The following is a 16,328-nucleotide window of genomic DNA, read 5'->3' as shown; positions in this document are numbered from 1 at the left end:
ATCCACAAGTAGCCATGGCACTGTGCCCACTTGTGTGGTTACTGATGCACACACCTCAAATCCCCGATGAACCACGTGGAATTAAAAACACACAAAAATCACCTTATATGAAATACCCTTATTTTTCCTAATGATAGGTAAGGGTTGAAAATAGGTAGAAAAAAAGGAAAATGTACAAAATAAAGCCAATGAATTAAGGCAAAAAAAGCAGTTTGAAATATTGTAACAAAAAATGATAGTTATCGAACTGACATGAAGTAGAAGAAATCCCCGCAGCGGGGTGGTTGGGGGGCGCACGCTGGACGGATCCCTCTCTACAGTCTTATTCCATTGTATACACTTCTTGCAAATAAGTCTACATTTTAAAAAAGTTGTCCATCATTGATCTTCCTTCCCACCCGATGACTGGATAATGGAAACATCAAACTGTATTTATAGATGGAAAGGGTTCAATATTCTGCGCCAGGAAAACCTTTGAAGATCAAAATCAATGACCCTCCGACCCATCCGATTCCTTGGGAGAAGACTTGTTCTCTTCCTGTTCTAGGTCACATCTAGTATCACCGGTGGAAAGGATCCTTGAATTAGTGTTTATCAGTATTTTGTGTGTCTTGACATGCTGGGACTTGTGGTGTGTGGCGCTGCTTCAGGGACCAAGTGATGCTGCACAGTAGGTAAATGGTCTATACTGTGTCAGTGGCATCGCCCACATTCTCCATTCCTGGTTTTCACATACAGTATCAGATTTTTCTAGGGTATTTTTATATATTTAATGGTGTTTTATGTTATTCCGGGTTGCTTTTAATAACTTTTTTACAATGTAGATTTATTTTGGTTCGTGTAATACACGTTTATATTATATAGCAGGTCTCAAACCTCCCCATTATTAAGGCTGAATTCATTCAGCATATGTGGGGCACTTACCTGTGTGCCCCGATAAACAATACTGGCACATACTTGTCCAGCACAGTACCTCTAAATTCAGTGATAAAAGTTTGGCTGCCTGCTGCCACCAGTAGGGGGAGCTCACTGTATACATATGTATTTTCTATCTCTTGATTACTCATGTGACACCGCCCTTACTCTGCTGTGATGTAACTCCATCCCTTTGTCAAATACCTTATATGCCTTGGTCGCTATCAACGTTGGCATCTAAGGGGCAGTGGTTTCTCTCATCTTGGCTGTTGCTGTCAGTCACTGCCAGGCTTCCCTGGTGTTCTTAGGGACACAGCTGTGTGATCTTGCATAGGGCTTTAGGGTAAGGCATTCCATGATGTACATGTGCATCAAGATGTGCCAGTGCGGTGCGCCAAATACACAATACTGCCAGCACCGGATCCCACATAACCAGTGCAAAGGGGAATTCACTGTATACATATATCTACAGCTCCCCTTGATGTCCCAATGTAAATACCTAGGGTGCATTTACAAAGGGCGGTTTGGGTGCATCACAAAAAAAACATGTTGTTGCCTCCTTTACTGTAGAAAAAAAAACCTTGTAAAGGCATTGAAAACGCGTGTATTTTTTGCGGTTCGGCTTTTGCTGCGGCGAATGCACCTTTCTACAGCGAGCCCCGGCGGCCGCAGCCTGCAGCCTTTTGTGTGTCCGGAGCATCGGAGGTCTCCTTTATTTCTGTAGACTTCTGATTATTCGGGAAATTAGGCATGTACGGTTTGCAGTCATTTTTATACTTGGGCCGTTTTCACGCAGCCGAGAAAATAGCGCAGGATTTGTGTGTTGTGATAATCGCAGCCACATCATAGGACAGAACGAAACCACCGATGTCAGTGATTTTGTTTTCACCAGCTCTTTTCTCGTCCATTAATGGTAGCCGGGTAGAGATAGGACTTACCCCATCCTTCGTGCACCTAGTGCATACCGGTAAGCAGTAAGTCATGGCGCGGAGTTTGAAAAGCCAGTGAAAGGGAAGAAACTCACCTCGTTCAACCATGCTGCGAATCGGCGACCATAATTGCACCTACGCTCGTCTGAATCCGCCATCACCATCATGGAAACTAGTCCTCTGTGCACTGACTCTTTTGTGAGGTTGTGCTTATGCTCTGCGGCCAGGAACAGGGCTTCAGCGTGAGGCCGTATTCACACAAGCGTTTTTACGCGGCTATTTAGCCGCAATACAACGTCGGTTGAAAATCGCGACCGTGTGAAGCATTGGACTCCAATGTACTTATTCACATGGGCCATTTTTGGCTGCGTGAAAGAAAATCGCACCACTAAAAGTCAAATCGCTGACCTTTTCGGTCGCCGATTTTCATGCTGCGTCAAACTACAGATCTTGACCTATCTTTTGGCGAAAATTGCTGGAAGCTCCTATAGATTCCTATGGGAGCTGAGAAAAAGACAGCTGGTTCTATTTAAGCATTAGAAGTCATTTCAGCGGATTTCTGCAGACCGACGGAATTCCGCGCTGCTGCGTATTTTCCCCACGTTACGCCTGTGAGAATGGATGAGAAAACGTTAATTAATCCCGGAACTCGATCGCGGCTATTCTTCATCGATGCGATTTTCGGGTGGTGTAAAATCGCGTCGCATGTGTGAACGACGCCTAAGGCAGGGGTGGAGAGCACAAGCTTCCTGTCAGATGGATGGTAGGTTTGAGGGCTTATTCAGACGACCGTATATCGGCCGGGTATTCATGCCGGCCGATATACGGCGTCCCTCTCTGCAGGGGGAGGAGGCTGGAAGATCTGGGAGCAGTGCTCTGAGCTCCCGCCCTCTCTCTGCCAACTCTCCACCCCCTCTCCGCCCCTCTGCACTATTTGCAATGAGGGGGGGCGGGCGGGATGGGGCGGAGATAATTCCCAGCAGTTAGCCCCACCCCGCTCCGCGCCCCTCTCATTGCAAATAGTGCAGAGGAGGCAGAGAGGGGGTGGGAGCTCAGAGCACTGCTCCCGGCTCTTCCAGCCTCCTCCCCCTGCAGAGAGGGACGGCGTGAATACCCAGCCGATATACGGTCGTCTGAATAAGCCCTTAGGCTGTAGAGCACTTGGAGGTAAGGAGTATTAATATATAAGACCTATTAGTGCTGGAAGAAATAAGGAAGTGATCTGATTACCGTCTGTTACCTCTCTATACTTTATACTACTTTACGCAGACTATTTCCTTTAAGCCTAGGCTCCTGATCAAGGATCATTGTACATTGCATATAATGCTGCCAGATATTTATCGCCGTCATGGAAAAATTAGCCCAAAAGATCCTTCTAGTAGTAATTACAAAGCATAGGAGGGAAGGCTTCAGCAAGTACCATAATTAGTGCCCCTACAGCTGTTTCACTAGATAATTGGTGGTCTTGGGGTAGTTATTTATACTGCATTAGTCATGGATCTGCCTGATGAGTCTTTGTGATACCCGGGACAGAACCAGAAGTTATCTGCGAGGACGGAGCCCAATAATTGTCAGAAGCCACGGGCTGCCACGTCATACAATGGAGCTCGGGGATGGGAGGCATCTCACGGTAGCTTTAAAAAGTGCATCATGTGATTGAAAGAAAGTTGTGACGCTTTTCGGGCATGTTCACATACCGTCTGCATCATAACCCGCACTATTCAGTGCAGATTTGGATGTTCTTCTTAACACGTATTTTGGTGCAGAATTCAGCCCCTCGTTGGGAAGTCGTGGATTCCGCAGCTTTAATTGCGAAAAAAATAGACATGCTGCGGATTTAAATTCCACGCAGGCATGTCAATTTCTGAACGGCTTTTCTGCGGATCTTTTCCGCAGCCTGCGGACGGGATCTTGAAAATATCATTATGCTACTGTAAATGTTGCGGAGGGTCCGCACGGAAAATCCACACCAAATCCTCCCCAGTGACCGTGAACTTCTAAATGTTGTTTTTACATATCTGACAGTTTTACCCCCTAGGTTGTTGTTTGCTTTTGGAGCTGCGGCTTGGCATTGAGTGCTTACTGGTAACCAAGTCACGGCTATTCTTCACAATTTTTCAAGCCTGGCTGCGGCATCTTGCAGTGAACGCCCACGGTAAATGACTTGAAATGCCTCCCTGGAGGCACCCGACATTGTTTAGCAGCGCTAGCCACTGTTAAACTCCCTTCTTTCTCCCTTTTTCGCCCGGCACGCATAGACTCCCATAGGAGTCTATGGAGCCCCTGGGGTTTTGCCGTCAAGAGATAGAACAATACCTGTCTTTTAGCGCGATAGGAACATAGTCGTTAGAATAGCGCGTCCGTGTCCTATCTTTTGATGCATGTTTTTTCAGACACGACAAGAAAATCGTTCATTTGAAGGAACCCATAGGAAAGCATGGCTTCCATTAGACACGATTCTGTGACGTGCCTATTTCGCATTTAAATTACGCCCATGAGAAAGAGGCCTAAGGCTAATTTCACACGGGCGAGCGTGATATCAGGCCGTGAAACTTGGAAAACGGGCAATGTCCCCGCGGATGGGAGGTGTTTTTGTGTCAAAAACAACTCCGGTCACTTCAAGAAAGTTGCGATCCTCCCGCATGGCTTTCAGCTGCAACGGAGGGTTAAGCAAGTGTTTTCCATTGTTTTCAATAGAAAACCTCGGATTGCACTCGCGTACAACTTGCCCGCTGTGTTTTGTGAACCCATTGAAAACAATGGGCGAGGCATTCTAATGGAACGCCCAAAGCTAAAACGCACCGCGATTTTTTTTCCCGCACCGCGATGGGGGAAAAATATCGCTCATGTATATGACCCCTTTCAAAAGAATGGGGTTCATATGAATGCGAGAGTTCTAGTGGTTCATTGGCCATCCCTGATGGTCTAGAGGTTCATTGGCCATCCCTGATGGTCTAGAGGTTCATTGGCCATCCCTGATGGTCTAGTGGTTCATTGGCCATCCCTGATGGTCTAGTGGTTCATTGGCCATCCCTGATGGTCTAGTGGTTCATTGGCCATCCCTGATGGTCTAGTGGTTCATTGGCCATCCCTGATGGTCTAGTGGTTCATTGGCCATCCCTGATGGTCTAGTGGTTCATTGGCCATCCCTGATGGTCTAGTGGTTCATTGGCCATCCCTGATGGTCTAGTGGTTCATTGGCCATCCCTGATGGTCTAGTGGTTCATTGGCCATCCCTGATGGTCTAGTGGTTCATTGGCCATCCCTGATGGTCTAGTGGTTCATTGGCCATCCCTGATGGTCTAGTGGTTCATTGGCCATCCCTGATGGTCTAGTGGTTCATTGGCCATCCCTGATGGTCTAGTGGTTCATTGGCCATCCCTGATGGTCTAGTGGTTCATTGGCCATCCCTGATGGTCTAGTGGTTCATTGGCCATCCCTGATGGTCTAGTGGTTCATTGGCCATCCCTGATGGTCTAGTGGTTCATTGGCCATCCCTGATGGTCTAGTGGTTCATTGGCCATCCCTGATGGTCTAGTGGTTCATTGGCCATCCCTGATGGTCTAGAGGTTCGTTGGCCATCCCTGATGGTCTAGTGGTTCGTTGACCATCCCTGATGGTCTAGTGGTGCATTGGCCATAACTGGTGATGCAGTGGTGCATTGCCTATTCCCGGTGGTCTAATGGTACACTATCCACCTATGGTGGTCTAATGGTGCATTATCCATCCCTGGTGATCTGGTGGTGCATTGGCTGGAACTGGTGATCCAGTGGTGCATGGTGCATTGTCTACTCCTAGTGATCAAGTGGTGCATTAGCATCTGCAGAAACTGAATAAGGAACAAGAAGCAAACGAACTCTCGTTTGTCGTTCAGTCGGGGCATTTACACTGTGCAGTATTAATCAGATTCCCGCTGGATGTGAGAATCTGAACGAATTCGGTCCGTCCTTCAGTTCAGGCCCACTGGTGATCCAATGCTCCACGGTTCACACCTTGTGTGCGAGTGGCTTACTATGTATTCCCTTATGATGTAGTGATACATCTATCTGTCTGTTTTAGAGTGTCTCGCAGCAGCTGTGATTCTCCTCTGTTACAACTGATTCCATTTAGTCCATTTTCCTGTTTGTAGTGAGAACCGAGCAGCAGCCAAATGACTGGGATGTCTATACTTCAGGTCAGATGGCAAAGCTTTCATCCTTAAGGCTGCCACGTACAATATTGTCTTCGTCTTCCTGATCACAAGGGCTGAGCAGTCTCTGCCGCCCCCACGATCGGTGCTCTCTGCTCATGAAGAACTCTGTGAACATTCTAATAGTCTGATTGCCTTCGGGTCACAGATTCTCACACTTAATGAGTGCCAATAAAGCAGTATATAATACATCATTAGAACACAATCCACAGGTGCTTACATGCCACAAGTCTCAGCATTACTAATGGAAGGTTATATGGCAAGTATAATGGCCAAATGGAAAACAGAGAAGTGTGAGCCACACAGCTGTATAACAGCCGTGCGCTCCGAGCGGGGAACAGCTGGATGCCGAAGACAAGCGGGGCCACCCCGCTTGTCTTCCGCATCCTCTTCTCAGAGCGCTCAGCTGTATAACAGCTGGGCGCTCTCAGCAGGGTACAGCTGGATGCAGAAGAGAAGTGGGGCCACCCCGCTTGTCTTCTGCATCCTCCACTCAGAGCGCTCAGCTGTATAACAGCCGAGGGCTCGGAGCGGGGAACAGCTGGATGCCGAAGACAAGCGGAGCCATCCCGCTTGTCTTCTGCATCCTCCACTCAGAGCGATCAGCTGTATAACAGCCGTGCGCTCCGAGCGGGGAACAGCTGGATGCCGAAGACAAGCGGAGCCACCCCGCTTGTCTTCAGCATCCACTGCTCTGAACGCTCGTCTGTATAACAACCGGGTGCGCTGAGCAGGGAACAGCTGGATGCAGAAGAGAACTGGGGCCACCCCGCTTGTCTTCTGCATCCTCTGCTCAGAGCGTTCAGCTGTATAACAGCCGAGGGCTCAGAGCGGGGAACAGCTGGATGCCGAAGAGAAGTGGGGCCACCCCGCTTGTCTTCTGCATCCTCCACTCAGAGCGCTCAGCTGTATAACAGCCGAGGGCTCGGATCGGGGAACAGCTGGATGCCGAAGACAAGCGGAGCCACCCCGCTTGTCTTCTGCATCCTCTGCTCAGAACACTCGTCTGTATAACAGGCGGGTTCTCTGAGCGGGGAACAGCTGGATGCAGAAGATAACTGGGGCCACCCCGCTTGTCTTCTGCATCCTCCACTCAGAGCGCTCAGCTGTATAACAGCCGAGAGCTCGGAACGGGGAACAGCTGGATACAGAAGAGAAGTGGGGCCACCTCGCTTGTGGTTTGCAAGTGTTTTCCATTGTTTTCAATGGGAAACATTAGATCATACTTACATGCAAATCACACGGCATGCAATGTTCTTAGATGTCCCATTGAAAACAATGGGTGAGGCATTCCGAGAGAACGCCAAAAAATAGGTCATGCAGCAATTATTAACCTCACAGCATCGCTGTGAGGGAAAAAATAATTCATTCGAATAACTCAATTTAAAAGAATGGAGTCCATATACCTGCGAGTGTTGTGCGTCTCGGAATGTAGAAAACTCGCATGAGATTGGCGCTCGTTTGGTTTGCATGTAGCCTAATGGTAATACTGAATCATAGGCTGTTGATTTCTGGTGGGTCTCTGCATTGGGAGAGAGTAATATTCTTCATGTTTAGTCCTCTCTTCAATATACCAGGCATAATGTAGATTAAGTAGCACAAGGGGTGTGCTGACGCGTCTCCCTGAGCCTCTAGGTGGCACTGTCACTTTTGATATCCTGTCTTTTTGGCAGTATTTTTACACTGTGTGCTTTTTCATTAAATACGCTATTAGTTTCCATTTGGCATCATTTGTAATATGGGGAAATGAATTTGCACATTTGAACACCATATTGTTCAACTTCCTTTGCTAATTTATTTTGTAATATATCATTCAAAGTTTGGAGCTTTGTTTTATAGAGCTCCAACCCGCAGGGCTTCAAATCTTGTTATACACAGCAAAAATCCTCTGCAAATCCATAGTGCTAAATGATACAATTAGGGTTACCCATAGCCACCACTAGAGGGAGCTCAGTAGCTTACTGCATACTGATTTATTATTGCGTTCCATGTATAAACATTATTCATTCAGCTCCCCCTTGTGGCAGCTGCTGCAAAGACAATTTCATTATGTAACTCTGTTGGTGCAGGGTATTTAAAGCAACCCTTTGGTTCTGGGACAGACTGGAGGAGAGGGTTACCTGATGTCCTCCTGTATTCCTGCACAGCTGCTCCTGGAACCTTTGATCCCATGATCCAAGATGACTGTGTTGCATCTTAGACGACCCAAGCCCTGCTGTGCTTCTATAATCAGCCACCGCTTTCTGCTGTCTGATTGGCCAATACTGTTCATGTGAGCAGCACTGGCCAATCAGAGCAACATGCAATGTCTTAGGTGACCTTAGAAGTACTCTGCATTGGGTAGTCTGAGAAGTGGGGTGGTCATCTTGTATCACCCAATCGGGGCTCCAGGAACCTATTCTCTGGTCATCCCAGGACTGAAGGGTCGCTTTAAAGCTTTGTAGAAAAAACTTTATATATTTAAATGTTTGGACATTCGCTGCCCTTAATGGTTTGTTTTTAATGTGTTTTTATATGTATATTTGTATATTTCCAGGATCCTTGTCAACGATCAGATCTTAGAAGTAGATGGGATTAGTCTGGTTGGCGTCACCCAAAATTTTGCAGCTACCGTTCTCCGAAACACGAAAGGAAAAGTCAGGTAATCGTATTGCCTTGTTACACATCGCTTGTGCCCCTGAATACAGATGCAGCCATGTACATGTGAGACGTTCAGGAGGTATTTTTCCCATAAATTAGAATTGGATGTGAAAAATTAAGGGGAGGGGGGAGGGGGGTTCGCAGGTTACAGTTTTGTACGTGATCCAATTCACTTCAACTTTATCGGTATACTATTACTCGTAATGAAGCGTCAACGTAAAAAGTTTCAATTGATAGTATTCCCAGTCATTATTACAAGGCCTATTAAAAAGTCAGACATTGACTTGCAGGAATGCTGCATTCTATAGGTGGCGCTGTAGAGGCATTGTCCATTCCATCTTCCTATTTGTGTAAATTTCCCAGAGGAGCATGCATGCCTTATAAGTCTTCTTACAACTACTAGGTGCTTTTTCCTAAGGAGAAACTTTACCCCTCCTTACTTGCATCTTAGTCCCCTCAACCAACCAAACCAGCAACCTACTGCACAATAGTGAGGGTCAAAAACCCTGTGCATGGTTATCGTTCCCTACTGTAGAAGACTCTGGCTTTGGCTGACATCCCCAGCCATTGTTATCTGGCCTATTAAGAGGTCAAACATTGACTTGAAGAAATGCTTCTTTGTAAAAGGTGGCGCTGCAGAGGCATTGTTCCATCTTCCAATTTGCATTCCCAAATTGCATGTTGTTAGACTGCCCCCTATAGGAATTATCAGCACACCGTCTACAGATGTCAGCATTTCAGACTGTGATTTAGAGGGGTTTTCTGAAACAAATCAACTTCTAGTCACATATACTAACATGGAAAGCCAGGAGACTTTTCAGTATATCTGTGTTCAAAAATACGTATGGGTCCCTGTATCTCTCGGTTGGTCACATGATGCACCCCATGCTGAAAATGTGAACTTACGCGGTTGTTCCTGTTCAATGAATTCTTAAGGTCCATTTACAAGGAACGATGATCGCTCAAAATGACAGTTCGAGTGACAGTTTTGAGCGATCAGCTTTGTATAACTAATTAGCTACTTAAGAGTTAATGCAGGTGGAGTGGGATATCGCCAAGATAGCTCCAAGAACAATGCAGCTGTTTTGTATATGCAAACAGCTGCTTTGTTCTTGTCGCACTCAGCTGGTGTCCCCCTGAGAACTGCCAGTGGGATACCAGCTGGAAAAAATGTTATCAGCACCACCCGCTGAGATATCAGTGGGCGGCGCTGATAAGGCTCATTGCTCATTTCTGGTTAAGGACAGGCTTGCTGTGATTGGCTGAGCTGCAGCGCTGGAGAACCAATCAGAGCAGTCACTAGCTGGAGGCAGGGTTTACAAACCCCGTTACCAGCGAGCAATGTTCTGTCAGTGCTGAGAACTGCATGGAAACCAGCCCGGAAACGCCGATACCAGCAGCAGGGACCGAGACAGCGCCTGCTAGGTAAGTATTGCTTTTTTTCCCCCACATAGTATAGCTAGGGCTTATTTTCGGGGTAAAGCTTATATTTCAGTATATTCAGTATGCTGTGATATCGCTTCCAGATATCGAATTCTTGCTTGGCCTAGGTTATTTAACCAGACCAGTAGGAGATCTAGCTGGAGGGATTGCTCTCTAGTAGGAGTACTGATAGGACGTTGTTTAGGACTCCGTTATCTAGACAGGTCTGTTTGGAAATCTGGTTGCGGTTATTTATCCAGACAAATAGACCAGTCCTGGAACTTCTATTCTAGAAATGCAGCATATACTATCTAACAACTGATTATATGGAAAGATACACTCTAGCAAGTTAAATATCTATAGGGTTCCTGAAGAGTTGAGCGATCAATGGCAACTCATCGAACCTAGAACTGGAACCAAAACCTAGATCTTGGAACCTGAAACCTAGATCTAGAATTGAACTGAGTATCTAGAACCTAGAAGAAGAAACTAGATATAGAAATCTGAAACCTAGATCTAGAACAGGACTGAGTACCTAGAATCTTGAAACACCTAGAGCCTAGAACCTGGATTTAATCTAAAACTGAGTATAGTACTGAGAACCTGGGAAGACCTAGAGTCAAAAACCTGGAGTCTATATTGAACATGGAAACAAACCTAGTACCTAGAACTCTAAAACTGTAATCTAATCTAGATTTGAACCTAGGAAGAATATCAATCTATTAGAAACAGTGCTAAGCCACCATGACACTGTAATAGTGTATCCCTGATATCCATGACAGTGGGATGAAAGGTCTTTCTTTAGACCCCCTTCTCCATTGTTTTCTTCAGTGGTAACGGATGTAAGCCTCCAACATGGGTGATGTTATTCCCTTGGTATAGAGAATAAACACGCTGGATAGCTATACTTATGAGGATCAGAACTGCAGTGACTGGGTATTTGTGTATTGACGGATGTAATAAATACCGGTCAACTATTTTGACAGCATGGTCACATGGGCCTGACTGACGTCGTGATGTCATCCCGGACCCATCTCCATGTCGTAGCCTGCGCTCCGAAATAAGCAGATAACCATGTTAGGACCTTGCTGCTATGGAGAACTTGAGGAATAGTTTTGTAGAAGCTCAGGGTATGGATTGGTAGATTCATGGAGGCTTATGGTGTCAAGATAACCCCAGTGTTTGCATTCTCAGCTTGTTGACCTGTATAAGAGTTCACGAGGACACTACACAGAAGCTGGGGGCTTAGTGCCCACCTATTGACACTAAATTAGCCTTGTCAGTTAGGTATGTGTATGAAGAGGTAAAGATCTAAGAGAGAGGACTGGTATGAGACCCCTACTGAGCTGGCTCCATCATCACTAAATAAGACAATTGAGCTCATTTCGGCAGTGATGAGGGAGGCTTTCTAGTTTATTGCTGACTGCACACAAATGTTGTTTTGCACAGGCAGAATTTTGCTGAGTAAAGTACATTGCGGTACAAATCTTCAATCAAAAAAAGCTGGAACATCATGTTGTCAATTTCTAGTACAAGAAACAGGAAATTATAGAAGGAAATTAGTTGCATATCCAGTGCATTCTCCAGAGATTCTCCACACGACTTGCTATTTACACAGTGCATCATCGATACTATAAAACCAGATGAGTTTACTATGTAGAGACGTCACACCAAACTCAGGTATCACTGATTGCCCGACAGTAGCCTATTCCATAGTAGAGAAGACATCAGATATTGGTCCTCTTAGAGGATATCGCTAAGACCAGGAAGCACCTATCTCAGTTGGAGATGTAGATGGTTCTTGTACCTGTCATTTAGAGATCGCTAAGGGATGCCTTGCTCTTCCCCACTAGCATTTAGAGAATCCTTTGACCTGAGGGACCTTCCATCGGATACCATATCTGAATCATTTGAGAGCTCTTTCATAGGGTTTCCAAGACAAAGTTTTTACAGGGTAGGTTGCCAGCTCTTTCCCTAACCCTCCCAATTTATCCCAGCTTGGGACCGGCGTACATGGATGACTACTACATGGCTGACTCATACACTGTTGAGGTAGCAAATCGATTTGAACTGTTTGACACATCAGAAAAGCATCCAGAGGAACTATGGCACGATATATAGTCCACAGTTATGGAAACAGCCAGTAAGCATCTCACCTATAAGAAGCAGGAATAAATGACGGTATTGGGTGACCAAGCAAACCCTCAGAATAGCGAGAAAAGAAGAGCAGCTATGGTGGCCGGCAACAAAGACGAACTTTGGCAACTAAATGCCGATTTTCAGTGAGCGACAAGGAAAGATAAGGAAATGGATTGGAATGAGCATTGCAAACAACTCGAAGTAGAAGCCATAAAAGGCTATATGAGAGGCCTATTCTCACAGGTCAAGATGCCCTGAAAACCTTTCTTGGCACACAACAGCACAATCAAAGGCAAAAATGGGAAGGAACTGAATGACCAACAGAGTATCAAGGATAGGTGGAGGGAATACCCAGAGGAGCTATATGCCTGCAACCACATACCTGGACCATTGCATGAGGTGGAGCCTGTGGACTTGGAGCCCTCCATTATGGAGTCAGAAGTGGTTATGGTAATGAAACAACTAGCCAAAAATAAAGCACTTGACATAGATAACTTACTGGCAGAGCTATTGCTGCCAGTACCAGTGAAAGCCATCATGGCACTGTGCCAGGCATCCGCATAATGGCTAAAGGACTGGAAAAGATCTGTCTTCATTCCTCTACCAAAGAAAGGCAACCTCCAGAATTGCTCCAACTACCAAACAATAGCCCTCATTCAGCATGTAAGCAAGATCCTTCTCAAAATTATACAGGAAAGACTGAGATCAATAGTTGAAGCGGCGCTCCCTGATGTGCAGGCAGGATTCCGTCAAGGACGCGGCACCCGCCACCATATTGCAAACCTGCGATGGACCATGGATATCATTATGCCAGACATAAAACGTAGGATAGCATTGGGGCGAAGAGTAATGCTAAACATGGACATAATTTGGAAAAGTAGGGATATCGGTATAGCAACGAAACTCAGGATAGTGCCAACCATCGTTTTCCCCATAGCCATGTATGGATGTGAAAGCTGGACTGCAAAAAAAGCTGATAGGAGGATTGATGCGTTCGAGCTGTGGTGCTGGCGAAAGCTTCTGCATATGCTATGGAGGGCGAGAGTAACAAACAGAGAAGTCCTGAATCGTATAAGACCCGATATATCACTGGAGGGGAAGATGGCCAGACTCAGACTCACGTATTTTGGCCATGTAATGCGAGCAGAGTCGCTAGAAAAATCTATAATACTTGGACAGATCAGTGGCAAAAGAAGACCCGGCCACCAAAGGACATGATGGCTGATACTGGGATGGATATCACACAGCTGAAAGAGGAAGTGCAATACCGAAAAACATGGAAGGAAGGAGCCTTTAGGGGTCGTGAACGGCTAAATGGCTAATAACCACAACAAGGGATGCCTTCCTCTGAAGTGAAGAAACCTATTCTACTTTCATTATTTGCTAATCAAAGCTGGTCTTCACTTTACCACGTACCCATACCTACCGGGTGCCACCTGTCACACCCTGGAGGAGTCACCGCTCATATTTATTTCATGCAGGGACCGATACATATGGTAGAGCTTTAGTTGAGAAATGTTACCAACTCATGAGAAGATATAAAAACATGTCCTACTCAGAAGGAGATCATATAGAGCGTGCTATTTGGTGTATCAGTGATTCCCAACCAAGGCGATACGCCACCCTAGTGTGTTGTGAGATGCTGATAAGGGTGCTGTGGGAAGGAGAGAGACAGTTTTTTTGGAGGTTTTTTTTGCAGACGTCCTGTAAGATAAAATGTTTTTGACAAGGAGTGCCACAAGCCAAAAAAAGGTTGGAAAGCACTGCAGTTTTTTAATGGGTGAGCAGCTGGTGTCCTGGGTGCTGTATGCGGCCCTCATGTTCTCCATGCAGATGTTGTCCTTGGTGGAATTTGACCGCAGTGTAACAGTGCTAAACACAATTCTGGCTTCAAATTGGTTGTTACCTTCGTTTCTTAGGCCATAAGGTGAACGATCTTCAAAGTTGAATAGCTTTTTATAGCAAAGTATCTATTTATACCCAGGACTGTGACTGTAACAAGGGGGCGCCCTCTACATCTAGAGGAAAGAAGGTTTCTGCACCGACATAGCAAAGGGTTCTTTACTGTAAGAGCAGTGAGAGTATGGTACTCTCTGCCTGAGGACTTGGTGATGGCGAACTCACTAGAACAGCCTGGACGTCTTTCTTGAGTGTTACAATGTTACATTATAGTCACTGATTATTTCAGAAGGGTCGGTTTGGAGACCGGAAGGAATGATTTGACAATGTAGTTTGGGTTAACCATTGTAACACTGCCTTTTACAGACAGTATCGATATCATTATCTTATACATGATTGGTGAGGAATCAGGTTTTCTTACTTTCCCGGGATCTGTTCCCACAAGAACACAAATTAGTGCCTAGTAATGTGGTAGGGATATTAGGGCACATCCTTCCTACAAGTCAGCCTGCTTCCAGCCAAGGGAGATATGATAATTGTGTCCTGGCACAGGCTGCACATACACTGGATGCATTTCAGGGCTGCGTTTGGAAATGAGTTGGATGAGTTACAGTCTAGAGTTCTGTATTATGATATACTGTAATGGAATGCATCCATTCATATCTTAATGGAATGGCGGGGCACCTGCTATATTTGTCACAGATCCGACTGGGGAATCGATTTTTTTAAGTAAGGTGATTTTTTCCAATTAGGGAGTATTCCAGCTGAATGCCAATTGTCTTAATTAGCAACACAGGCGGTGAGAGTTTTATGACCCATGGGTGTAATGTGATTTAGTGGCACATTCCTGTCTAAGTGCTTTTCCTTCTTGCTATGTATAATGCAGATAAATGACTTACTGCCTATAGATGAGCTACATCTGTGTCCGTCCTTCAAGCGCCGATTACATTTTGCAATTTTAGACCTGCAATTTCACATCGCTTGTTAATCACATAGTGTTCCAGCTCACTTTTCAGAGTACCAAGGGCTGTATAAGTATATTCTTATAAATTGGGGCAGTATTATAATACTTTTTTTTCTTGTATATAGGGGGCAATATAATTGTAGTTATATTCTTGTACAGAGGGGGCAGTATTATAGTAGTTACATTTTTGTACATGGGGGTAGTATTATAGTAGTTATATTCTTGTACATAGGGGCAGTATTATAGTAGTTATATTCTTGTACATAGGGGGCAGTATTATAGTAGTTATATTCTTGTATATAGGAGGCAGTATTATAGTAGTTATATTCTTGTATATAGGAGGCAGTATTATAGTAGTTATATTCTTGTATATAGGAGGCAGTATTATAGTAGTTATATACTTGTACATAGCGGAGCAGTATTATAGCAGTTATATTCTTGTACATAGGGGGCAGTATTATAGTAGTTATATTCTTGTACATAGGAGGCAGTATTATAGTAGTTATATTCTTGTACATAGGGGGCAGTATTATAGTAGTTATATTCTTGTACATAGGGGGTAGTATTATAGTAGTTATATTCTTGTACATAGAGGGCAGTATTATAGTAGTTATATTCTTGTACAGAGGAGGCAGTATTATCATAGTTATATTCTTGTACATAGGAGCAGTATTATAGTAGTTATATTCTTGTACATAGGGGGCAGTATTATAGTAGTTATATTCTTGTAAATAGAGGGCAGTATTATAGTAGTTATATTCTTGTACATAGGGGGCAGTATTATAGTAGTTATATTCTTGTACATAGGGAGGTAGTATTATAGTAGTTATAGTCTTGTACATAGGGGGCAGTATTATAGTAGTTATATTCTTGTACATAGGGGCAGTATTATAGTAGTTATATTCTTGTACATATGGGGCAGTATTATAGTAGTTATATTCTTGTATATAGGAGGCAGTATTATAGTAGTTATATACTTGTACATAGGGGGCAGTATTACAGTAGTTATATTCTTGTAAATAGAGGGCAGTATTATAGTAGTTATATTCTTGTACATAGGGGGCAGTATTATAGTAGTTATATTCTTGTACATAGGGAGGTAGTATTATAGTAGTTATATTCTTGTACATAGGGAGGTAGTATTATAGTAGTTATATACTTATACATAGGGAGGCAGTATTATAGTAGTTATATTCTTGTACATAGGGGGCAGTATTATAGTTGTTATAGT

The 16,328-nt window shown here is 44.6% G+C and overlaps 1 protein-coding gene across 1 annotated transcript in view; it reads left to right on the top strand.

The window, feature by feature from the left end:
* The window catches only part of PPP1R9A (protein phosphatase 1 regulatory subunit 9A), a 208,760-nt gene that overhangs the window by 116,579 nt on the left and 75,853 nt on the right, over window positions 1-16,328 (top strand). Inside the window, exon 5 of the mRNA XM_066584810.1 lies at window positions 8,570-8,674. Coding sequence (XP_066440907.1) covers window positions 8,570-8,674 — 105 coding nt within the window. The remainder of the gene's footprint in view (window positions 1-8,569; window positions 8,675-16,328) is intronic.

This window comes from Eleutherodactylus coqui, chromosome 12, assembly GCF_035609145.1.
Source record: "Eleutherodactylus coqui strain aEleCoq1 chromosome 12, aEleCoq1.hap1, whole genome shotgun sequence".
Classification (NCBI taxonomy): Eukaryota; Metazoa; Chordata; class Amphibia; order Anura; family Eleutherodactylidae; genus Eleutherodactylus; species Eleutherodactylus coqui.
The sequence above is the reverse complement of the archived record's forward strand: the minus strand, read 5'-3'. Positions and strand labels throughout refer to the sequence as shown.